Source organism: Amblyraja radiata, chromosome 20 (genome assembly GCF_010909765.2).
Source record: "Amblyraja radiata isolate CabotCenter1 chromosome 20, sAmbRad1.1.pri, whole genome shotgun sequence".
NCBI classification, from domain to species: Eukaryota; Metazoa; Chordata; class Chondrichthyes; order Rajiformes; family Rajidae; genus Amblyraja; species Amblyraja radiata.
This window is the reverse complement of record NC_045975.1, coordinates 24,459,449-24,485,876: the sequence shown is the minus strand read 5'-3', so window position 1 is coordinate 24,485,876 and position 26,428 is coordinate 24,459,449. Positions and strand designations below refer to the sequence as shown.

The 26,428-nt window shown below is 44.7% G+C and overlaps 1 protein-coding gene across 1 annotated transcript in view; it reads right to left on the bottom strand.

The window, feature by feature from the left end:
- Positions 1-3,818: 3,818 nt before the first annotated feature.
- fads1 (fatty acid desaturase 1) overlaps positions 3,819-26,428 on the bottom strand; it is a 35,407-nt gene continuing 12,797 nt past the window's right edge. Inside the window, exons 5-12 of the mRNA XM_033039059.1 lie at positions 25,411-25,539; positions 23,080-23,140; positions 17,368-17,444; positions 14,769-14,866; positions 11,559-11,655; positions 9,463-9,542; positions 7,655-7,780; positions 3,819-6,203 (exon numbers count right to left, since the gene is read on the bottom strand). Of these exons, the coding sequence (XP_032894950.1) occupies positions 6,152-6,203; positions 7,655-7,780; positions 9,463-9,542; positions 11,559-11,655; positions 14,769-14,866; positions 17,368-17,444; positions 23,080-23,140; positions 25,411-25,539 (720 nt within the window). The 3' untranslated portion in view covers positions 3,819-6,151. The remainder of the gene's footprint in view (positions 6,204-7,654; positions 7,781-9,462; positions 9,543-11,558; positions 11,656-14,768; positions 14,867-17,367; positions 17,445-23,079; positions 23,141-25,410; positions 25,540-26,428) is intronic.

Genomic DNA, 26,428 nt, shown 5'->3' with positions numbered 1-26,428 from the left:
CGTATTCAAAGATCGTCGCGCTGCGCATTTATTTTAAATGTCTGAACAATTCGGAGTTTAAATATCACCAGCGAATAATGTCACTCCACCCCTACCCGAGCTCTAAAACTACAGATCCCGTCAGCCTTTGCGGCGCCTGGGTGAAAGACCCGTCCCACCACAAGCTGGGAGCAAGTGCTGAGCTACTTGTCCACCAAAGATCTTATAGCAGAGCTCTAGGATCTTTGTTGTCCATCGCTCTAGGATCTTTGCTGTCTACCTCATTGGTGATCCTCGGACTATCTTCTTTGATAGTACTTTGCTAGCTTTACTTTGCACTAAACGTTATTCTCTGATCATGTGTCTTTCCGCTGATTGGTTAGCATGCAACAAAAACAAAAGCTTTTCAATGTACCTCAGTACACGTGACAATAAACTAAAGTGATAAACTAAACTGAAGCGTTTAAGAAGGAACTGCAGATGCTGGAAAAATTGAATAGGGAGGTTTCACGGCAGTCGGGTCACGACCCGTACTGTTGCTACGCTACGCCAAATGGAGTACACGCGATGAACTGCAGGTACGCACTGACCATTGATTCCAGCGTAGAAGGCCCTTTAAAATCCGCCAAAACTCAATTTTTGCGCTGTAAATAATTATGGAAATCGGGATAAGTGTGAGAGACATTTAGCCTACTTCAGAATTCCAAAAGTGAAGAGAAATGACGGTAGATAGAAGCGAGAGCTGAAGGGACAACAACAGCCTGAGTGCTTGGCGAACATTGGCCGTTTGCTCACTGCATTTCATCAACTAAGGCATTATTTGTTTTTTTTCTTGATTCATTTGGCATCTAAAAAGTTTCAGAAGTGATAAATCTGGCTGTAAAATTTTTAAATCGCCCATGGTTCTCAAGTGGGTTTTTACATACAAAAAGAAAACGCCTCTGAAGCAAAATTTACAGCCAGATTTATCACTTCTGAGACTTTTTAGATACCAAAGGAATCAAGAAAAAACACAAATAATGCCTTACTGTTGATGAAATGCAGAGAGAAAACGTGATAATTCCCAATATTTTCAATTCCGATATCTGCACAGCCAATGTTCGCTAAGCACTTTAGCTGTTGTTGTTGCTTCAGTTATCGCTTCTCTTTACCTTCATTTCGCTTCACTTTTGGAATTCTGAAGTTGGGTACATGTCTCTCACGCTTACCCCGACTTCCACAATTTTTTACAGCGCAAAAATTCAACATTTTGGCGGTTTTTAACAGGTAGGAAAGTACGCGTATCTTGCATTAATAACATATACCGGAAGTTACGGATGTCCTCCAGATGGATTGAGCGGCCCCATGCGTCAAGCCCTATGACCCAGTGACTTTACGTGCAACCCCCCTATAGATAAAAATGCTGGAGAAACTCAGCAGGTGAGGCAGCAACCATGGAGCAAAGGAAAAGGTGACGTTTCGGGTCGAGACCCTTCTTCAGACCTCTCAGGAAGTGGCATGAGGTTGAAGATTGCAACCTTCACGTGGTCCGCCCTGTTTCGACGAATGCAATCAACCCGGCGTGCACAATCAAATAAGATCAAATAGAACAAGTTGTCCTACAACTTTAGGCTGTGCATGCCATATGCAAGAAGGAAGTGGCATGGGTGAGGAGGGGTTGGTAGTGAGGGATGCTGTTTGAATTATTCAATGTACACATGAAAGTTAATGTGTGGCAGCAGTTTGTTTTATCAGATTAGCTCAATTGCTTGGATGCATTTCATAACCAGGAGACTTCTCTAAACTGAAGCTGTACCTGGCGGCATCCATAGCGTGGGGAGGGTGGAGTCGGTAGCACCAGGGAGAGGGGGTGGAGTCGGTAGCACCAGGGAGAGGTTAAATACCATTTGGAATATTTTGGAGGGCCAAGAAACCAAGAGGGGGTGGAGTCCATAGCGCGGGAGCTTCAGTTCATGGAAAGGCAGTTCCTCTGACTTCAGGCTGCCTGATAAAATCGTGCGGGTTAAAGGTGCTAACAGTGGCATAATTTCAATCATGTACCTATACACTAAATGGCTCGTTGTAATCATGTATTGCCTTTCTGCTGACTGGATATCACACAACATAAGCTTTTCACTGCCTCTTGGTACGCGTAACAATAAATCAAACTGAACTGAAGACTCATCCTCAATACCATTGGGTTCCTGGGTGATGCCGAGGGAAATGTAAGATATGGTTGTAATGGAAAGTACCTCTCAGGAAGTGGCATGGGTGAGGAGGGTTTGGTAGTGAGGGATGCTTTTTAGATTGTTCAATGTACACATGGAAGTTAATGTGTGGCAGCAATCTGTTATATCAGATTAGCTCAATTGCTTGGGTGCATTTCATAAACAGGAGACTTCGCTGAAGATAACTCTTGAGTTACTGAGTTCCCTCAGCACTTTATGTTTTGCTATTTTTTCTACAGTTCTTTAGTTTCTAAGTTCGGCATCCAACCCTATGAAGAGTCTCGTTTTAATTTTTAATTTAGAGATACAATATAGGTATGTGCCCTTTGGCCTAGTGTCCCAGCACAAACATATATTCAGAGAAGTCTGTAGGAAGGAACTGCAGATGCTGGTTTAAACCAAAGATAGACACAAAGTGCTGGAGTAACTCAGCGGGTCAGACAGCATCTCTGGAGAAAAGGAATAAGTGACGTTTTGGGTTGAGACCCTTCTTCAGACCTTTCTTCAGGCTTCACCTATCCATGTTCTGCACAGATGCTGCCTAGCCCGCTGAGTTACTCCAGCACTTTGTGTCTTTTTTTGTAAACTAGCACTTCCACAGACCCCTCTGTCAAGCTTCTCAAATTTGCAGACGACAGGATGGGGAGGAATTTTGTGATTGGACTGATCCAGAATGGGGAGGAATCTGCCTACAGACAGGAAGTGATACAGCTGGCGTCCTGGTGCCATCGCAACAACCTGGAGCTCAATGCTCTTAAGACAGTGGAATTGATTGTAGACTTTAGGAGAGCGCCCCCCCCTCCTCCCACTCACCATCAACAACACCACAGTCTATGAAGTCATTTAAGTTCCTTGGAACCATTATCTCCAGGGACCTATAATGGAAGGCCACCATCGACTCCACAGCCAAAAAGGCCCAACAGATTATGTACTTCCTGCGGCAGCTGAGGAAACACAACCTGAAGGGTTTCAACCTGAAACGTTGTCTATTTCCTTCGCTCCATAGATGCTGCCTCACCCGCTGAGTTTCTCCAGCATTTTTGTCTACCTTCGATTTTCCAGCATCTGCAGTTCCTTCTTAAACACAAGCAATGATGGTCCAGTTTTACACTGCCATCATAGTCTGTCCTCACGTTCTCCATCATGGTCTGGTTTGGCTCAGCCACCAAGCACGACATCCGAAGGCTGCAGCGCATCATTCAATCAACCGAGAGGTTGTTGGCTGCAATCTTCCCCCCATCGACGAACTGTACACTGAAAGGGCCAGGAAGCGAGCGGGTAAGATCATCTCTGACCCCTCTCACCCTGGCCACAAACTCTTTGAAGCACTTCCCTCTGGGAGGCGACGCTGGACTGTCAAAGCCGCCACAGCCAGACATAAAAATAGCTTTTTTCCACGAGCAGTAGTTCTACTCAACAGGCAAAGGTCTGTAGGTTCCTTTTGCTCTGGTATTTTAATTAATTCTTCACATGTTTAAATTATGTTTTATTTTTAATTGTCTACTGTATATTGTGTTGTTATCCTTGCGAGCAGAGCACCAAGGCAAATTCCTTGTATGTATACACACTTGGCTAATAAAATTTATTCAATTCAATTCAATACACACACCGAGATATGATGGCGACAATCTATTAATGATGTGCAATCGCTTTATTTAGCTTAAAAAACGATGGCATTCAATGAAGAGCAGTAGAGCACACCAAACAAATGGCTTCTAATCACAAAGCTCCATTAACTGAGTCCATGGAAACATGGGCACTGTGAATGCAATGTTGTTGGTAAATCATCTAAAGGCATTTCAGAAATACAACTAGAAAACCAGGATCATAGCATCAATAATGTTAGCACATTCAATTAACAGATGGTTCCGTGATTAAATGCAACATCCATCGTTTTACTGAGCAGCACGGTCCAGAATGTCCCAGCTTCGATTCCTAATAGCTGAGAGGACAGATGGGTTGTGGACATCACCTCCCAAATAATAAGAGGCAGATGGGTCTGTGCTGTTTATATTGCCCTTCACAATTCATCCATAACCAGCCACTTTTATTATCAAAGCTTATGTCAGACTTGTGGCATCATCTGATGCAGACTACACACAACTAGAGCCAAATGATACATCACCATTTTAACAACCACCCCAACTTCACCCTACCCACCCCCCAATAAAGTACAAAAAATCATATCCCATTGTAACACACTAATGCAAAAGTTTACAACAAAGTTGATCAAGTTAGTTGGCATCCATGGAGTTCAGTTGTTGAAAACATTGGCTTTGAATGGGTTAGTTATTCATCAGATGTCACGGCGATTGCTAAATATACCAAAGAACCATCATTTGACCAGAGTTGAGCACCATTATTGTTTTTTGTATTTATCGCTGATGTTTGTTTGCATTGGTTTCCTTGGGAGAAATGCCACCCCCACCTCCTCCCCGCCGCACATGGGCAAAAATGCTAGCATGAATGGGATGGGCCAAAGGACCTATTTCGGTGCTGAACAGCTCCATGACTACTCAACGCATAGATCAGCATTTGTAGGCAGAGAAACAGAATTAATGTTCCAAGAAGATGATTTTCCAAAACAACAGGGAAAAGATCATCATTCTGAAATGTTAACCTTTTCTCTCCCTATAGATGCTGCCTTACCTAGTGAGTATTTATCACATTTTCTGTTTTATTTCAGATGTCGACCATTTTTTGTCCTGGTGATAATTGGTATGAACAAACTTTGAATATTCTAATTCCACTTAAGAGACAGAAGTCTGTTATGACCAATCATTGGACACAGAGCAAAATGAATACCCTCAAGCCAAAAATCAAATTGCCATTTGAATTGCTCTCTGCAGCTGGTGCAACAATAACCAATTTAAAATAGCAACACCAACACCAACACCAATAAAAGAGAGGCAATGTGTCTATCTGGCAGCAATATTAGGGGTCATTGATATAATGCAGTAATGTTTAAAAATACTTTTGTCAAGCCTCTACCATTTAGCTTCAAGTTCAGAAAGAGTGGGAGGAAAGATCTCTCACTGTCTCACATCAAATGTTAGCTCAAATCCAGCACTTGAAGGGCAAGGATCTGCAATAGTGGGTTGCTAATTGGGATTTGGGGCATCAACAAATGAAAACAGATGCAGGAGGACTGCTCTCATGAGATCGGAGCCGAGAGACATTGTTTAAGTAGAATGAAGGGAGATAATGTTGTCAAGCTGGAAAAGGTGCAGAGAAGATTTATGAGGATGTTACCAGAAGTTGAGGGTATGAGCTATAGGGAGAGGTTGAGCAGGCTGGGATTCTATTCCTTGGAGCACAGGATGATGAGGAATGGTCTGACAGAGGTGTACAAAATCATGAGAGGAATTGATCGGGTAACGCACAACATCTCTTGCCTAGAGTAGAGGAATCGACATAGGTTTAAGGTGAGGTGGGAAAGATTTAATAGGAACATGAGGGGTAACCTTTTCACACAAAGGGTGGTGGGTGTGTGGTATATGGATAGGATAGGTTTAGAGGGAAATGGGCCAAATGCAGGCAGGTGGGACTAGTGTAGGTGGGACTAGCATAGATGGGACATGTTGGTCAGCATGGGCAAGTTGGGTCGATGGCCTGTTTCCACGTTGTATGATTCTATGACTCCATGTACTGCCTCTCTAGCAATGTTGTACCTGGCAGTGACAATGGGACTGACTTGAATAGAGAAGGCACCATCCGATGGTGGAGATCGGGTTCCCAAACATGTTTAGAAAGAATCGCTGTTGGCTTCTTAATGGCATTCATTTCATTTCTTCAACACAAATTAAATCCCTTGACTTAACAATTTGATGAAGTAACAAACAAACATTTCTTCTGTGGCACTTGGTGTTTACAAAGGTTGACATAGGCTTCCAGAACTTTCCTTCCCTCCTATTTTCAAGGAGGCAGCGGATCGGCGAGTGTTTTCAGGGGCTCCCGGTGATCGATCACTTGTGCAGGTATGCATCCAGCCAAAGCTCACCAGACTCCTTCAAGGAGCTGCAAGAGAATACCCACAGCATAAATCCCCGCTGTCTCTCCATCGGTCGACGGGACCTCACCCGAAGTTCAGTCAGTAGGTCTGGGAACCCACCCAAAGGCTCGTTGGACGGTGTAACCGAGAGGGAACTGGAGACGTCGGATGAGAGGAGCAAGGGCTGGTATGAGGGTGAACCAGGGTAATGCCTCCAGCGCCTTCAAGATCAGCTGCAGGAGGTGCTCCCAGACACAAAGATGGCCGGGCGAGGAGAGGAGAGGGACGTCTGTTCGCAGGAGGACCGTCTGCAGTTCCCTCCCGGTTACACCGTCCAGGTTCGATCATGACTATGGGTGATATCTGTACGGAGTTTGTACGTTCTCCATGTGATCACATGGGTTTTCTTCATGTGCTCTGTAAAATGTCCCTAGGGTGTTGGATGTGAAACGGGGATAACGCAGGACTAATGTACAGGCATGGAATCGTGATCTGAAGGGTTTGTTTCCACGCTGTATCTCTAAACTCGAAACGGAACAGTCCCGTGCCCAGAGGGAGCGGAGGTTGGATGGGTTTGGGAGGTAGGTGGGCCCGTGAGAAGAGTGCTTCTCCATATTCCTCCTTTCACCTGTTGGCTCACTAGAAGCAGTAAGATTGACACAAAGTAACTCAACGTGTTAGACAGCATTTCTGGAGAATAGCCATTGGTGACCCTTCTTCAGACTGAGAGTCAGGGGAGAGGGGATCTAGAGGTATGAAAAGGTACTGAACTAATTTGAGCCGGCATTGATGACTTAGGAAAGGTGGAGCCTACTATGGTCCATTGTTGGCTATGGATGCGGTGATTACGGAGGGATATGAACGGTGAAACTAGCAATCCGACAAAGGTGTGGGAGTGTCAAAGAGAGAGAGGGAAAGCAAGGGTTACTTGAAATTAGAGAAATCAATATCCATACCAAAGATAGACACAAAATGCTGGAGTAACTCAGCGGGACAGGCAGCATCTCTGGAGAGAAGGAATGAGGGACATTTCGGGTCGAGACCCTTCTACCGACTGAGAGTCAGGGGAGAGGGAAACTAGAGGGTACAAAGAGCATGTGAGGTGTGAAAGAACATACCGTTGGGTTGTAAGCTGTCCAAGCGAAATATGAGGTGCTGTTCCTCCAATTTGCTTGTTGCCTCTCTCTGAGTGGAGGAGGCTCAGGGCGGAAAGGTCAGTATGTGAATGGGAAGGGGAGTTCAAATGTTCGGTAATCGGGAGATCACATAGGCTAAGGCGGACTAAGTGAAGGTGTTCAGCGAGACAATGCACTAGAAGCAGTGCTTGTCAGGCAAATGTTTAACAATCTGAGGGCATCTGTGGTTTTAAGGTCCTGCGAAGAAATGAGCTGGAGATGAATGCAATGAGAATTTGCAACAATGCAGAGGAGAGCGTGCAGTGAGGAGGCGGAGTTAGTATGGTTTTGTCTCTACTTACTGAACAATGTCTGCAAAGGCGGTGAACAGAGTCTTGGACTGGTAATCCAGGCCATGCTTGGCACACAGCGACCTCACCAGTGGTGCCACCTTGTGGTAGTTGTGCCTTGGCATTGTGGGAAACAGACTGCAAATAAAAAATAGAAATTAAACATCATTGATTCAAAATGCACACTCAGTGAAGCTGCTGTCTGCCTTGGACATCGCAAACTCTTCCTTTCCTTGTCCATCCAAGTTTAAATTTCAGCGACATGGACTTCAATGGGATCATTGATATTAATTTATATAGAGCGGGCAGCATAATGGCGCAGCTGGTAGAACTGCTTCCTCACAGCGCCAGTGATCCGAGTTCAGTCCTGACCTCGGCTGCTGTTTGTATGGAGTTTGCATGTTCTCCATGTTTTTTTTCGTGTAAACGGCGGCAAAATATAGCGACCGTGTATTTGTTTTTTTTTTATTTTTTTTTTTTTTATTAGAAGTACGGTAAATTACAATAACATATATCTTAATACATTTTTTGTACCGCTTCATTTTTTTTTTTTTTAAAGCTTTAAGAAAAAGATAGAAGTAAGGAAAGTAAAGAAGGTGCGCAAGAGTTGTGAAGTGCAGGAGAGTGTTGGGAAAAGAAAGCCCCTTAGAAAAGAAGTTAGAGAAGGAAGTAAAGTAAGAAAGTAGACCCTAGAAAAGAAAGAAAAAGAAAGTAAGGACAATCGCTCTATTATAACATTAAACTCTGCAGAAAGACTACCAACCAAGTCTGTTTTTGTTGTTTTATCTCCCAAGCGACCGTGTATTTGTTGTTGTGCAAAAGAATTTCATAGTACTGTGCATACGTGACAATAAAGAACCCTTGAACGTGTGGATTTCCTTCAGGTGCCCTGGGTTCCTCCGACATCTCAAAGAGGTGCAGGTTAATTGCTCTGTTAAAAAAAATCCCGCTAATGTGCAAGGAGTGGAGAATAAAATGGGATAACATAGAACTAGTGTGAATTGTGATCGATGGTTTGTGGGGGCTCAGTGGACCGGAAGGCCTAGTTCCAATACTGCATCTCTAAACTAAATGAAACTAATTTCATTTTATGTTGCTGACCAACCTCTATTTAACATCTAAAAAAATGGTCATAAACATGTTATCTCAGCAAGCAAGTTTAATATTAAATTATAAAAAATGAGTTTGTACATTTCACATCCAGCATTCTTATACTGAAACTAACACAGTGGCACTTTTGGTAAAGCTACTGCCTCACAGTGCCAGACACCTGGTCTGACTGATGCTTAATCACAGAGACACTAGGAACTGCAGGTTCTGGAATCATTAGCAAAACACAAAGTACTGGAGAAACCCAGGGGGTCAGGCAGCATTTGTAGAGTGAATTGACAGATGACATCAGACTGAAGAAGGGTCCCGACCCAACATGTTGTCTGTCCGTTCCCTCCAGAGATGCTGCCTGACCCGCTGAGTTACTCCAGCACTTTGTGTAAAGTTTAATCATGTATTTGTATTATCCTATTACCTACATTAATCATAATACCTGCATTATCATATTATCTGTATTAATCATATTACCCGTATTGATCAGATACCTGGGTTATCATATTACCTGTATCATCATATTATCTGTATTCTACCATCTGGATTCGTAGATGAAATATATTTATACATGAACTTCACAGCCATTTCCAAATAAACCATATCTTACAGCACACCCAACTTGCACCTGTACTCCACTTCAATATAAAGCCATGGGAGGAGCATGTTCCTGTGAGTGCCTTTGTACAAAGCACCTCACACTTGAGGGTAATACTCACTGATGCTCAATCTGGAAGTTGAGGTGACCCGTGAACCAGTCATTGAAGAAAGACTGATGGACATTACAAGTGGCGTGCAACTAAAAGGAGAAAGTAAAAAGTATCTGGTCATGGTTTGAATTATCACAAACTAGGATGCAGAATCTAAAGACAGCAAAATATCAATGTCCTACCAGAATGAGTACACCAAAATAATTAATGCAACGGCCTGACATGCAGTCTACATTTTTAAAACCGGATGTACAAAGTAATGTACAGTGCGGAGAAAGAAATAGAACTGTACACTTGGAAACAGGCCATTTATCCTGTGGGAATATTGTTTAAACTAGTTCCCTGCACATCAGATGGAAAAATTCAAGATGAAATAAACTTTTAATCCACGCAGTCCAGTTTCCAGAGAACATAATCATGATACCAAAAATCTCACACACTGATCACTAGTTCAAGTTCAAGTTCAAGTTAGTTTATTGTCATGTGTCCCTGTATAGGACAATGAAATTCTTGCTTTGCTTAAGCACACAGAAAATAGCAGGCATTTACTACAAAACAGATAAATGTGTCCATATACCATGATATAAATATATACACACATGAATAAATAAACTGATAGTGCAAATAACAGAAAGTGGTTGGTAATAATCAGAGTTTTGTCCGAGCCAGGTTTAATAGCCTGATGGCTGAGGGGAAGTAACTATTCCTGAACCTGGTTGTTGCACTAGATGGTTAATGTCAAAATGTTATGAATGCAGTATGGAACATTCACCTAAGATTGGCTCTAGTGACAAAATGCAGAGGCATTTCTGCATCTAACCATACTGTGTCTGACCTGGGATAAGGCTGATGCTTACAGAAGGGACATGAAATGAGAGGACTCCCTTTCTCCAGGTGGAAATGTCCAATATCTTAAAACAGTTCACATCCACTCCTTAGTACTGGAGCGTTGCGACTCTCTGCGTGCCGGTCTCAGAAGAGGATCTGCCATCATACATTACAATTGCTCCACTCTTTTAAATCTTTATTTCCCATTATCCTTTATCTGTGCACTGTGGACAGCCTGATTGTATTCATGTAGTCTTCTCTTGACTGGATAGCACGCAAACAAAAGCTTTTCACTGTACCTCGAGCATTGTGACAATAATAAACTAAACTAGATGAAGTCATGTGGAATTGCATCTTTAGGTTTAAAAAATATTCTTTGATCTTCTGTTTCAACAAGAACAAACTTTGGCCGGCACGGTAGTGCAGCGGTCGAGTCGTTGCTTTACAGCTCCAGAGACCAGGGTTCGATCCTGACTACGGGTATTGTCCATATGAAGTTTGTATGTTCTCCCTGTGAACACATGGGGTTTTTCCGGTTTCCTCCCACACTCCAAAAGACGTATAAGTTTGTAGGTTAAATGGCTTTGGTAAAATTGTAAATTATCCCTAGTGTGTAAGATAGTGTAAGATCGCTGGTCGGCGCAGTTTTCACGCTGTATCTCTAAAGTCTAATTGGATGAAGATAGATGGAGGAGTGATCAGGTTTCAAGTTTCTAATTTGCAAGATAAGGTGGAGGTAGCCTGAGGACATCAGATATACTGTGTACATTGGCTATGCTCACTTCTACGATAGTAACAAACTCTTGGTTAAGATGGACCTCTATATTGAAATAAATTTCAATCATGTCTTCAGTTTAGCTTAGATGCATTCCAGTGCATAGTGGCGCAACTGGTAGAGCTGCTCCCTCGCTGCGCCAGAGACCCGGGTTCGATCCTGACCTCTGGTGCTGTCCGTGTGGAGTTTGCACATTCAACCTGTGACCGTAGGAGTTCCCTCCCGGCGCTCTGGTTTCCTCCCACATCCTAAAGACGTGCGGGTTTGTTGGTTGTAGGTAACGCTTGCCTGAGTTTGGCTCACATGCTTCTAACCCTTTCCTATCCAAATACCTGTGCAAATGTATTTTAAATGTTATTATAGAACCTGCCTCAACTACCTCCTCTGGCAGGCCGTTCCATATACCCATAAAAAAGTTGCCCCTCAGATTCCTATTAAATCTTTCCCCTCTCACCTTAAATCTGTCTCCTAAACCCCAGTGTCTGTGACTTTTGCTCCTCACCTGCATGGTCAGCCATTCCTCGTTCTGATCGTGATCAATGGCCATGGGAATGTGGTTCATCTGGGTTACCCACACAAACCAATTACTTTCCACAAACCTGCAAACAGAACCCATGGAATTAACCGCGAGGGGAGAAATGTGCTCCGATCAACATATATATGGACAATGTCATTAAAAAAAAGGAACTCTGGAGTCCGCAGCATCTCTGGAGAACGTGGACAGGTGATGTTTCGGGTCGGACTGATAGTAGTGGAGGGAAACAGGAAGAAAAAAACCAGGCCAAATCAGAGCTGGGTGGTTCCCTGATAGGCCAACTACATCGACCACTGCATCGGTGCTGCCTCCTGTACCCATGCAGAAATCGTTGATTTCATTAACATTATCACTAACTTCCACCCTGACACCTCTCTCCACTTTCTTGATCTCCTTGGCTCCATCACAGGGGACAGGCTACCAAATGATGTCCACTACAAGCCTACCTTTTCTCCTTTCATCTCTTGCCTTTATCCAATCATTTGCCAATCAAAACTCCCCTCACCTTTTACCACCTGTCACGTGCCAGGCTTTGCCCCATCCCCACTTCTCTTCCAGCTTTCCAACTTTCTCCACATCTACTGCAATAAGTCTGAAGAAGGGCCCTGTCCCAAAATGTCGCCTATCCATATTCTCCACAGATGCTGCCTGATCCGCTGGGTTACTCCAGCACTTTGGGTTTTGTTTTGTAACAGAATCTGCAGTTCCTTGTTCCTACTGAGTAATTCAGTATCTTCTGTTTATAATTCACAGGCTACAAACTTGCAAAGTGAATTAAAACTTGCAAAATGATCCTAAACAATATTTATTCCAAATCCCACATTATCTTGGACTAATAAAACAGGCCCTTCGGCCCCACCGAATCTGCGCCGACCAGCGTACCCCGCATACCAGCACTATCCTGCACACTAGGGACAATTTGTTATTTTTACCAAAACCCAATTAACCTACAAACCTGCACATCTTTGGAGTGTGGAAGGAAAACGGAGGACACGGAGAAAACCCATGCCGTCATTGTGAGAGCATACATATTTTGTACAGACAATACCCATAGTCAGGATCAAATCTGTGTCTCTGGCGTTGTAAGGCAGCAACTCTACCGCTGCACCACTGTGCTACCCCACTGAGTTACTGAGACTATCTTGCCTGCCTCTATCATCCCAGATAGTCAGTGATGGGATTGATGGTTCGTGAACCCTGGGTCCAGTGAGGACCAACCTAGTCCTTTTTTTTTCTTTTTTTTTTTTAAACCAAAAATAATTTAATCAATTATTATCAATAATATTTACAGTACAAAATAAAACAAAACCCACCACCATAATACAAGTCAAACAAATATTTTAAATAAACTACTATACAACGATATTACCATCCTTATTGAGGATGACTCAATGCTGGTTCGAAGGGCCGAGTGGCCTACTCCTGCACCTATTGTCTATTGACTTGCACCCCATGCAGTGCCCAACGGTCCCGGAAATCCCCCAGGATGCCCGTGGACAGCGCGTAGTCTTTCTCGTACCACCCGGGTGTGGATGTAAGCCTAGAAAAGGGGCAGGCAGCCAGCTTGGGCACCAACCTAGTCCTTGGAGCTGCCCACCCTCCAATGTCTAAGGCTCAACACTGGTAGACAGATCTGTCCCATCAGGTTAGGACTGGCCTCTACCTGTGTCCATGGGAACTGGTGCCCTATTAAATGGACGAGGGAATGAAAAATAGCAGATAAACAAGCAATAAGCCAGAAATATATATATATATATATATATATATATATATATATATATGTGTGTGTGTGTGTGTGTGTGTGTGTGTGTGTGTGTGTGTGTGTGTGTGTGTGTGTGTGTGTGTGTGATGGTTGTAACAGCACTGGGTAAATAAAAGTGCAAATTAATGCATGAGGCCTTGCTATGCAGAAATTGCTGAATAAAAACTGCTCTGAAATGACTGCATTTGACAGAATGATGAAGGATTGGATTCTCAGTGCTGGGATACAGCAGTTGTTATAACATTACATCAGCTGCCGTGATCTCGATTAACACATGCTCTGCAGACAGGCTGACTGGAGTAGAAGAATAAAACTATTCAATGGTATTAGACATAATCAATGTGAAGAACCAGAGGGGAGATGAACAAACCACGTCGGAAATAAAGGCGAGTAGTGAATGGCATGAGAGAAATGTCCATAGAAGACAGTCAGAACCTTTCCAGACAGCTAGAACCTTTCCAGACAATCACAATCTTTCCAGACAGTCACAACCTTTTGACTGTCAGAACTTTCCTAGACAGTCAGAACCTGTCAGACTGGTGGAGATTGGCAGGTTCTTGATTAGTATGGGTGTCAAGGTTTATGGGGAGAAGACATGAGAATGGGGTTGCGATGGAAGGATAGGTTAGCCATAATTGAATGGCAGAGTGGACTCAATGAGCCGAATGGCCTAATTCTGCCCTTATGACTTACGAACATTTTGACAGGCAAAATGTATTTTCCCACCTTGGATGAAAGGGCAAAGTTTAAAGGAGATGTGCGGAGCAAGTGTTTTTACACAGAGGGTGGTGCGTGCCTGGAACGCGCTGCCAAGGATGGTGGTGGAGGCAGATACAATGGAAGAGATTAGAGGTTTTTATAAAGACACATGGATATGCAGGGAATAGAGGGACATGGATCATGTGCAGACAGATGAGATTGGTATTATTTTTGAATCATGTTTTGCACACACTGTGGGCCGAAGGGCCCGTTCCTGCAGCCCTTTTTCATAAATCCACAGCCACGGCAGTGATTGGTCGATTGGTCACGATTCTTGTAATCTTGTAACTGTTAATAAGGATAACTGACTGACCAATGCGAGGAGTGACATGGAAGATAGACACAAAATGCTGGAGTAACTCAGCGGGCCAGGCAGAATTCCCAGAGAAAAGAAATAGGTGACGATTCAGGTGAGAACCCTTCTTCAGACTGAAAGATAGAGAATGCCAGAAAAAAAACAGGGCAAAACAGTCATTGAATTATAGAATTATACAGCGTGGAACCAGGCCCTTCGGCCCAATTTGCTCACACTGACCAACATGTCGCTTTTACACTAGTCCCACCTGCCTGCACTTGGCCCATATCCCTCTAAACCGGTCCCATCCCCTGTACCTGTCTAAATGCTTGTTAACAGTGATTTAATTTGACAGCCTTACCTCACCAGGAAGAACATGGTAAGGAATCCTCGCACTCCGAGCAGAGGGATGTACGTCAGGCTGATACGGATGTAAAAAGACACCATCCAAGCCAAGTCCTGTGAAGGGCAAGGAAAATAAATATCACTTTACAAATGGGCCATTATTTTTCATTCCATTTCCATTATTCCCTTGCCCAGCTGTTCCAGGGTTTGGATCCAGAAATCAGGGGTGAGCTCTGGTACCTCATTCAAGTTCCCCAGCTTCGCCTGTTAAAGGACAGTCGTTATGAACTGGCTATAGAAGCACTGAGGAGAAGGGTGGGAATGGAGGGATAGAATCACGTGCAGTCAGATGGTTTAGTTTATGAATTTAGTTATCAGTTTCAGTCTGTTGAAGGGTTCTGACCTGAAACGTCACCTATCCTTTTTCTCCAGAGATGCTGCCCGACCCGCTGAGTTACTCCAGCACTTTGTGTCTATCTTCGGTATAAACCAGCAAATGCAGATCCTTTCTACACGCTGAATTTAGTTCATCTTGGGATTATGTTTGGAATAGATTTTCTCCTTATTTAGACTTTAGAGATACAGCTCGGAAACAGGCCCTTCAGCCCACCGAGTCCGTGCCGACCAGCAATCTCCCCGCACTCTAACACTGTCCTACACACTGGGATCAATGTTTCACAACATTGTTTCAAGCCAATTAATCTACAAATCTTTGGAATGTAGGAGGGAAAAGGAGCACCCGGAGAAAACCCATGTGGTCACAGAGAGAACATGCAAACTCCGCACAGACAGCACCCGTAGTCAGGGTCAAACACGTGTCTCTGGCGCTGTAAGGCAGTAACTCTACCGCTGCGCCATTGTGCTGCCCATTATTCTCCACTCCATCTGGAGATGATGACATGATGCCAGCCAAGAACCAGCAGTAAGCAGCAGTCTACAGGTGAGGCACAAGGCAGAAATTTAATACTCAGCACAGCGGATGCAGGGATGTGCTGGAGAGGGAGTGTCAATCTATGTTAGGCGAGGATGAAGAACAAATTAAATAAGACATGTGCAGGAAGGGACTGCAGATGCCGGTTTATATCAAAGATAGACACAAAATGCTGGAGTAGCTCAGCGGGTTAGGCTGCATCTCTGGAGAAAAGGAATAGCTGACGTTTCGGGTTGGAATCTGTTTTCAAAATAAAGTGTCAACGACACTTGTTGGAAGAGAGAGGAATTTTAATAAAAGGTAAAGCATTTTGCACCTAACAAATGATTTAATTTTGGATTCATATCAATGTATTAGATAGGCCCAGCTGCAATAATGGTGAGTAGGGGACACTGGAATAATGTCTGGCATATAACTAATGGGAGTATTGACTCCACAGTGACACGTGACGAGCTGGGGAATGGGGTCCTGCCACGTTGGCGCAGACACTTATCAGGAGTAGTCGTGCTGCCTATGTAAAATGAAAAGTTATGTACACGTCCTTCTCTCAATGAAGACCCCCATCAGGAAATTGATTGGGGTTATGTTTATAGATGCACCGTTGCAAGCATAGATCATCATTGTAAGAATGTATTAGTACCGAAAGAATTCTAGGCAGCATTCAGCCAAAAAGGCTCCTTCCTTCCCGTCATAATAAACTAATTTTACATGGCAATGTGTGTTTGAGTGTCACCCTCTGCCCATGTACCGTGACACACCACGGCAAAATAATGTACTTACACTTTATACCAAATCATTTTCTTTATCAATACATTCAAGTCAGGCCATTCCTCAGGCCAATTTTTATACATCTGAACAAGGTACGGAGATGAAGTTGTATTCTATGTCCTCGCCCACCACATTATTGAGTATAACTCCACATTGAATAAAACACAAAGTGCTGAAGGAATTCAATGGGTCAGGTAATGGAGGAAAATGGACATAGGGCATTTCGGATCGGAAATATTCTCGAGTCCCAAACCCAAACGTCATCTGCTAATCAGAAGAAGCGTCCTGACCTGAAACGCTGACTGTCCATTCCCTCCACAGATTCCGTCTGACTCACTGAGTTCCCCCAGCATTCAAGATTCCACTGTCTTCAGTTCCCTGTGTCTCCATTATATCGTATTGCACATTATAAATATAGAAGAATATTAGATATAAATGCCTGGTATTTATTAAGTATCCAAATATAACCTTCCACAGCAATGTAGTGTAGTTAATAAAATTGTACACTCCTACTGATGATAACCAGTATAACAGATATCTAGGTACATTATTAAATATACCCGTTGTATCCCATGACTCAGCCGAACAGCATTGGCCGCTGATATTCCATTGCATTCTGATGCAAGAATATTTTTCTCTCATCCACAAGAAGTCAAAAGTGTTTTCTTATCATATGTTCCGAAAAGGAACAATGAAATCTTACTCACAGCAAGTGATGGTGAGGGAAATGTAGCACCCAAACTGAGATCAGCGACTTTACATCAGTGAAGGAAACTGCAAGTGTCCAAAGGGCTCACTGGTTGATGCTTGCAGTGGTTAGGTTACTGAGAGAGTTACATTTAAATCACAAGTAAAATAGTGATGGAATTGAAGTCAGAGACAATCACATGCCCTGGCATCTGCTGGAAGTACCCACCATCCACTGCATCCGGGACACCGCAAAGTAGAAGATGTACCACTGGAAGTAGAGGGGGAGCAATGCTGGAGGGCCAACTGCGACAGAGAGAGGACAACATTTAGAATTGATGTGCTTGAGCAATGTTAAAGACAAGTGCTAACACCACTGTGTCTGACAGACACTATGTATGAAGAGCTTTTTTTGCACAGTTTTTGTTTTATATCTGAGCAACATACGACACATCATGAAACCAGTGACAATGAACAATCGTTGCCTCTATCACCATGCAAGTTCTTCGCACCTGTTTTCCTCTGTCAGCCAGTGCAAATAGGAAAAATGCACACATTTGCCAAGAACATTGCACTCATTTTTAGTACATTATTACACAGCCAATGTTGTATTTATTATGACAGAAGGAGAGTCCATTGGGCCCATTGAGTCAATGGCAGCTCTCGTCTATTTCACTACATTCCCCTATAACCTATTCTTTTCTCATGTGCCCATCGACTCCAGCTTACTACCACCCATCCACTCTTGGGCAATTGTTGGTAACCTACTGACATACTGACCAGCAGGGTATGTGAAGGAACTGGAGTAGTGGAGGGAAACCCTGGCAATAACATGGAGCAGTTACGGCATATACGGGTGTCAGAGGTTATGGGGAGAAGGCAGGAGAATGGGGTTAGGAGGGAGAGATAGATCAGCCATGTTTGAATGGCGGTGTACACTTGATGGGCCGAATGGCCTAATTCTACTCCTATGCCTTATGAGCACTGCACACAGCTCAAAACAGAACCCACGCCTCTGGTGTTTTGTGGGAACGACACTATTTGCTGCATCTCAGGTCGGAGTGGCGGCGCGGCTCTGGCTGCAGCGGCTCACCGGCAGTCCTGTTTGTTTTGTGTTTTTTGTGTTGTTTATTTCGTTTTGGTTAGTCTAATTTTGGTTTTTAGTTTGTGTTTGGGGGGGGGGGGGTTGAAACGGGGCTTGCTGTCTCTCCCTGCGGGGGAATGCGACTTTTTTGTCGTATTCCCCTTCTCTGCCTCCGTCTGCGCTGAGGCCAAATGGCGGAACTGGCGACCTCGAGGCTCAGGAGGCAGAGCCCGCCAGGACTCGCCCTGAGCTCGCTCCCGTGAGGGTGGCCCGGCTCGGGGCTGGAACAGTGCTTCCGTGAGGGGCTGTGACGCTCCCGGGAGGGCGGCCTGGCCCGAGGAAGGAACGGTGCTCCCGTCGGAGTGGCCGAGCTCGGGGAGGTACGGCGTTCCCAGCCCGAGGGAGGAGCGGCGCCCATGTCGGGGCGGCCCAGCCCGAGGGAGGAGTGGCATCCATGTCGGGGCGGCCCAGCCCGAGGGAGGAGTGGCGCCCATGTCGGGGCGGCCCAGCCCGAGGGAGGAGCGGCGCCCATGTCGGGGCGGCCCAGCCCGAGGGAGGAGCGGCGCCCATGTCGGGGCGGCCCAGCCCGAGGGAGGAGCGGCGCCCATGTCGGGGCGGCCCGGCCCGGGGGAGGAGCGGCACCCATGTCGGGGCGGCCCAGCCCGGGGAAGAAGCGACGCCCAAGTCGGGGCGGCCCAGCCCGAGGGAGGTACAACGCCCATGTCGGGGCGGCCCAGCCCGAGGGAGGTACGGCACCCATGTCGGGGCGGCCCAGCCCAAGGGAGGTACGGCGCCCATGTCGGGGCGGCCTGGCGCGGGGCTGAGACGGTAACGGTACTCACGTGGGGGCGATCCGGCTCGGGGCTGGAACGGTGCTCCGGTGGCTGGGACGGTGTTCTGGCGGTGGTGGCCTGAATCCGGGGTTCGGCCGCGGACCAGCGGCTGCGTCAGCAGGACTGGTGGGCGGCAGCTTCGACCACCCCGGGGCGCGGTGATTGAGCCGCGGGACAGTTTTTAACATCGCCCGGGGGGGTATCGCCTCAGCGCAGAGGGAGAAGAGGAGGGAAGAGACTGCAGCCCTAAGACTTTTGCCTCCATCACAGTGAGGAGATGCTGGGTGGACTCACTGTGGTGGATGTTAATATGTGTTTATTGTTGGTTTTTATTGTATTGTATTGTATGTATGACTGCTGCAATTTCGTTCAGACTTCGGTCTGAATGACAATAAAGGCTATCTTTATCTTTATCTTTATCTTTAAATCAGACGTCAACAAACACGTAGCATTCTTGGCAACATTCTTGCCTTTAAAAAAAAATCTTAAACATGTTTTTGACCCTCAAGCAGCATTAAAAGCTAGCCGATATGGCAAACGGGCAGAGGAAGCAAGTTGGAGAAGCATGGAACTGCAGATGCTGGTTTACAAAACAAATATATACAAAGTTCTGGAGTAACTCAGCGAGACAGGCAGCATTGCTGGAGATTCTATCCCAGTTCTCCACAGATGCTGCCCAACCCACTGAGTTACATCAGCACTTTGTGTCTTTTCCTGATGGCTAACTACTGACTCTTCTGGTCATTAGTTACTGACTTGCTGGTCAGTACAAACATAACCATCTTGAATGCGGGTGGGATTTGATTCACAGGTCAGTAAGCATCTCTGCAGAACATAGATAGGGGGATGCACACAAAGTGCTGGAGTATCTCAGCGGGTCATATAGCATCTCTGAAGAAAAGGAATAGGCAACGTTTCCAGTCGAGACCCTTCTTCAGACTCTGTACCCTCCTGTGAAGCCATTCATGGGCAAACTACACTAACTGAGCTGACATTTGCAATGATTGCTAAAGAGATGCCCTGCAAACCTGCCGCCACCCGCAGAAAAAAACAAACAAAAATCAGTGCATTCAGAGGAGAGAAAAGGGGAGAATATTGGAGAAAAATTAAAATATACATTTTTGCATGAACAGATGGAAGACCTGAACGTCTGAATGTAGAACTGTACCTGTCAGAACAAGTAGGTTCTAAAGCTCCATGTACACACCCTTAAAATGAATCAATGCACAGCAACTATGCCCCTCAGCAAATTTAACACTGTTCACAGACCGTAGACTGTCCGAGGTAAACACAGGAAATCCACTCGCTGCATCCAGCATATTTTACAGTGAAGTCAGGAGAGGGAGCTGGCCAATCAATGGGAAGGAAAAAAATCTCCCCACTGTAAGATCTATCAAAACAGCTGGAATGACAGAGCCAGAGTGCCTGGCATTAGTGGGGGGGGGGGGGGGGGGGGGGGGGGCTCTGAGGAGCACCAGCTCTGAAGGAAACGCCCATATCACATTATATCTCCACTCACACATTATACATGGTCTGACAGCCCTGGATTTTTTCCCCGCAGCTCTCAATGCCTACTCCTCATTGTGATTTTTATTAACCATTTCACTGCCCACAATAACTTGGTCCCCAACAGAACCGCAGTGTTCTCACATAGAAACAAGGAACAAGCAGTTGCTGCTTTACAAAAAAAAGACTCAAAATGCTGGAGTAACTCAGCTGATCAGGCAGTATCCCTGGAGAAGGGTTTTCACGCTGAAACATCACTTTTCCACGTTCTCCTGGAATGTTGCCTGACCCGCTGCATTACTCCGACATTTTGTGTCTTCACCAAGTGCCAACTCTCATGTAGATCGCAAAATGCTGGAGTAACTCAGCGGGTCAGGCAGCATCTCTGGAGAACATGGATTCAGGTGGGGCTAAGAGTCCATACTGAAGACAGGACACAACCCAAGACATCACCTATCCATGTCTCCAGAGATGCTGCCCGACCTGCTCAGTTAGTCTAGCACTTTAAGTTCAATGCAAGATTCCAACATATTGTTCTCAGTGTCTACTAACTCTTCCCTGATTTAAGATAAATAAAGGATTTTTTGGAAGGAAGGGGTAGGAGGAGGGGGAATGGGAAGGGAAAAGGATGATACTAGAGGGTTATTTCCACACTTATTAATGGAAGATGGCCAACCGCCTACAAACAAGGCAATTTCTCGGGGAATGTAATGTGGAACCACATCTGCCCAATCTGTGGAGGGAACGAGGTTCTTCAGCAGAAGTACAACTGAAGGAAAAGAGAGAAACAACTTTGGACAGATGACTCTTCAGGTCAGTAAGAGGGGGTCCAACTTGAACACGTTGCTTGCCCATTCTCTCCACAGATGCTGCCTGACCCGCTGAGTTCCTCTTGCACTTTGTGTTTTGCTTATTTAAAGGAACATATTTTTAATCTGCTGTGGTTGTATAAGAAAATACCATGGGAAGAGGATTTATTGAGATGAAAGAACGATCTGGACTGGCAATAAAAATGACTTCGAAGTTCAATGTCAAATGTGGCAGAAACGTCTTAATTCAGAGAGTGGAAACAAACTGGCACTTGTTACATTACGTCATCGAGACAAATAGCAGAGATGGATGTGAGGGAAAACACCAGATGGAGAACTAAAAGGGAGATTATGCTGGCCATGAGAAATGGTGTAGAAGGTGAGCAAAACTCCGCTTCAGTCTGGTTAGGTTTTTTATTTAAAGATCTAGCATTGAAACAAGCCCTTTGGTCCACTGAGTCCACACCGACCATCATTCACCCATTCACACTAGTTCTATGTTCAAGAAGGAACTGCAGATGCTGGAAAATCGAAGGTAGACAAAGGTGCTGGAGAAACTCAGCGGGGGCGGCAGCATCTATGGAGCGAAGGAAATAGGCTTAAACTGTCTTCGGAGGGAGGAGGAGAACTAAAAGTTCTCTCATTCTAACACTAGTTCTATATTATCCCACTTCCTCACAAACCTCCTATACATTCAGGGTAATTTACTGCGGCCTATTAACCTGCAAACCTGCACGTTGTTGGGATGTGTAAGGAAACCGGAGCATCCAGAGTAAACCAACAGAAAGAACTTGCCAACGCCACACAGACAGCTCCCGAGGTCAAGATTGTTGCACAAAGCCGTGGCCTGTAATAGGTATTTGAGCCGGTTCACGGACTCCTCCCCTGCTTGTCATTTCTGCGGTGAGGTAGAGACCGTGTTCCATGTGTACATAGAGTGTGAAAGGTTGCAGCCACTGTTCGAATATCTGAAAGGGCTGCTCCTCAAGTTTTGGCTACATTTTAGTCCAACATTATTCATTTATGGGCATCCGGTGCAGAGGGGGGAAGGATGGGAGGGTGGAGTGGGTCTCCCTGTCGGTCTGCTCCTGGGCCTGGCCAAGATGGCCATTCGCGGGTCCAGGCAGCGGGCAGTTGATGGCCGCACACCGGTCGCCTGCCTGCCCCTTTTCCGGGGTTACGTCCGAGCTCGCGTGTCCCTAGAAAAGGAACACGCAGTGTCCATGGGGACTGTGGAGGTCTTCTGTGCACGCTGGTCACCACAGGAGGTTGAATATATTATCGATAAGAATGTTAATATTTTAATTTGATAATTTTGTTTAAGTGTTAAGAGGGAACACATGGTGTCCATGGGGATTTTGGAGGCTTTCCATGAATACTGGTCGCCGTTGAAGGTCGAGTGTTTTGTTGATAAACGGAACACTCGACCTTCAACGGCCATTCGTGGGTCCAGTTGACGTTGATGTTATTAATTTGACGATCATTTGTTTGTAAACTGTCAGCATAGGCAGTCTTTGATTGTGTTAATACTCTATGTTTATGTTTATTTTTTGAATAAAAGTAGTTTCATAATAAAAAAAAAAATAAAAAAAAGAGGTCAAGATTGAACTCGGGTCTCAAATGCTGTGAGGTAGCAGCTCTACAGTAGTCTATTTCTGTACATCCAAGGAAAATGCAATGATATGATGACAAAATGCGTCAGGACTTACTCAGGAAGAAATACTTGTGTTGGTATTGATATGGCATATACTTCATCTTCTGCTTTCCCACCTAGGTCAGAGTACAAAAATTATCTTTACGCATTTTGTAGAAAATAAATCCACAATGTGTGTTGTGCATTTTATGCATTAATACTGGGCTTTGAGCAATTGGAGTTTCTGTTGGAAACCTAGAAGGAGAAATCTGTGCATCCCGGTTTTAATCCATTGATATTAAATGTGCGTCCTTTACATTTGCATGCCCCAATTGAGGACATAAAAAAAGATATTGCAGATGCTGGAAATTTGAAATAAAAACCGAAACTGTTGGAATCATTCCACAGCATATCTGGAAAAAGGAATAGAGTTAACAGTTCCAGAAGAGCATTGGGCTTGCAATGTACCTCCGCTGCTCCTTCCACTGGCCCCCTAATGTTTAGACACACTGGGAATGAGAAAGTTGGATAACATAGAACTAGTTTGAAAGGGTGATCGATGGTTGGTGTGGATTCAGTGGGTCAAAGAGCCTGTTTCCATGCTGTATCGTCAAAAACTAAAATACTTCTTTGTGTCATTTTTTTTCAATGCGAGGCCTATGCTACATCAATGGCCAGAATGGAAGCACACATAATCCTTGGATCCACCAACCAAGGTAATTAAGCTACCTTATTTTATCTTTTGCATAGTGAGGGATTTCTGAATTAATAATATTTATATGGATATCGCTGGTTAGGCTGGCATTTATTATCCAATTAATTATTTGCTTTGGAGAGTGCTGGCCTTCTCGAACCTCTGCAATCTGTATGATGAAGCACCACCCACTGCTTTTAGGTAGTGAGTTCCAAGGTTTTAGCTGAATAGTTACATAAAAATAGTTTATTTCTAAGCCAGGACAACATGTGATGAGGGAGGAAAGCATGGGAGATACTAATGATATAATGAACTAGTTTAGTTTAGTTTACAGATACAACATGGAAACAAGGCCCTTCAGCCCACCGAGTACACGCTGACCAGCGATCAAGCCGTACATTAGCACTATCCTACACACTGGGAACAATTTACAATCATTATCAAAGCCAATTAACCTATAAACCTGTACGTCTTTGGAGTGTGGGAGGAAACCGGAGCACCCAGAGAAATCCCATGCGGTCACAGGGAACAGGGGAGAGTCACAGGGAAAACCCACATGGTTACCTACTCCATGCAGACATCAGGGTCATACTGCCTTAGGGTCAAATCTGGGACTCTGGCACTGCAAGGCAGCAACTCTACCACTGCACAATTGTGCTGCTGTAGTTGCCCCTTTAAGTAGTGGGGGTAGCAGGTTTGGAAGGTGTTATCAAAAACTTTTACTGATAGTCAATGCAGGGCAATGACTGCTGTTAAATACAGTTTGAATTATTAATAAACATACATGTCACGTCACCAGGTAAAACAAAGTGACGTTTTTAAGCGGTGCTGATACACCCATACTGGTATGAACCGTCACAAAAAAAAGCACTGCGTATATGTAAACACAGCTGGTGTCCAATACCGTCTATTATACAGGTTTGTTCTTTGATCTTTTTCTTGAGGTGCTAGCATCATCTCCCCATTAAGGTATCTATCCATCTGTTCCTCCCCTGTGGCACAGGAAGGTAAACAACAAATAACATGACAACAATAAGTGCTGGAGTAATCAGCGGGTCAGACAGCATCTCTAGAAAACATAGATAGGAGACGATTCAGGCCTGGATCCTTCTTCTTGGGGCAGCACAGTGACACAACCTCACAGCGCCGGAGACCAGGGTTCGATTCTGACTACGGGTGGTGCCAGAATTAATTTGTATGTTCTCCTTGTGACCGCATGGATTTTCTTCGAGTGCTCTGGTTTCCTCCCTCACTCCAAAGACGTACAGGTTTGCAGATTAATTGGCTTTGGTAATTGTAAATTGTCTGTAGGTAGGATAGTGTTAGTATATGGGGAGATCCATGGTCAGTGTGGACTTGGTGGGCCAAAGGGCCTGTTTCCGCGCTGTATATCTAAAGTTTAGAGTCTTCCAGAGATGTTGCTTGAGTTTCTCCAGCACATTGTGTTATACGCAACATTCCAGCATCTGCAATTCCTTGGATCTACATATACCATAAAATGAACTCCCAAGTCCCCTCTCCCCCTCAAACCTTTGCCAGCCCCTGCCAGTTTTTTAAATAAAAACTAGGATCCCATAGCCTATTAAACAGCTGCACTAACTCGTGCTCCTACTCATTTAGCTGCATCCTAACTACCCCAGCAGTTATTAAACATCCTGGTGGCAGAACCCACGCTGACCCAACAAAGTGGATGAGATTTGCATTGATACTTACCTCAACTGAAAGTTTCTTCCCCAAAACAAAGAACATGGGGTGCATATTAATGTCGGGGTCCTTGCGGAAGCAGTTGGGTTTGGCATGATGCTGGAAGTGGAGGTGGTTCCACCAGCTTGCTGGAGCACCCTGTACAAGAAGGGAAAGAGTAAGTGTTGGGTTGGCCTTCATGCACAATGTCTACACCCAACATCCATACATCAAACAAACTCCACAAAGCTCTCAACAAACATCCATGGGTAAATACATTTATTCCCCCTTATTTTGTAATATACAAGGGACATATTTTATTTCTACCATGGAAGCCAATGAAATGGAGTAATTTCTTTCTCCTGTAGGTGTTAACCAACCTGCGGGACTAAAGGGGCCATTCTTGCGCCAGCATAGATGATGACGTTCAGCAGACTAGTTGGTTCTAGGAGCATCACAGCCAGACCACATCCCCTCCTTATCAAACCCTTCCAACATGTATTTCTGTATTGACGCTGGTGTTGATACAACAGTATTCAATAGGCATGTGCAGTTCACAGCAAAATAATCTCCACGTACAATGTGACCCATTTTCAGATGACCCAAAATAAACCTGTGGACAATATGGTCTGCTTGGGCTTGCTAAACACAGAAAGGTGTCCAAAGTCAGCTACAAAGTAGCTTTTCTGCCCTTGGTCTAGGGGTATTTTTGCTGAGCAGTCTTGGGGCATTGCAGATAACAGTCTGGGGGCACCTCAGCGTCTAGTCTAGGGGCATTGCAGCTACTATGCCCATACACTGAGGGTAGAAAATGTGCTGTAACCTCAGGTTTACACACATCACGATTGGGCGATACAAGCTGCTGGGTCATTTAGATCCCGGGCAAGAGCATACATAAAGCAATTTATGAAGGATTTTGTTGAGCTAGTAATGACTACATTATGGAACAAATTCACATATGCAGTGTGAGAAATTCCATAGTAACACAAAATATAAGAGGGCACAAGAAGGACGTTCTTTTAGGAAGGAGATGAGGAAAAATGTCTTT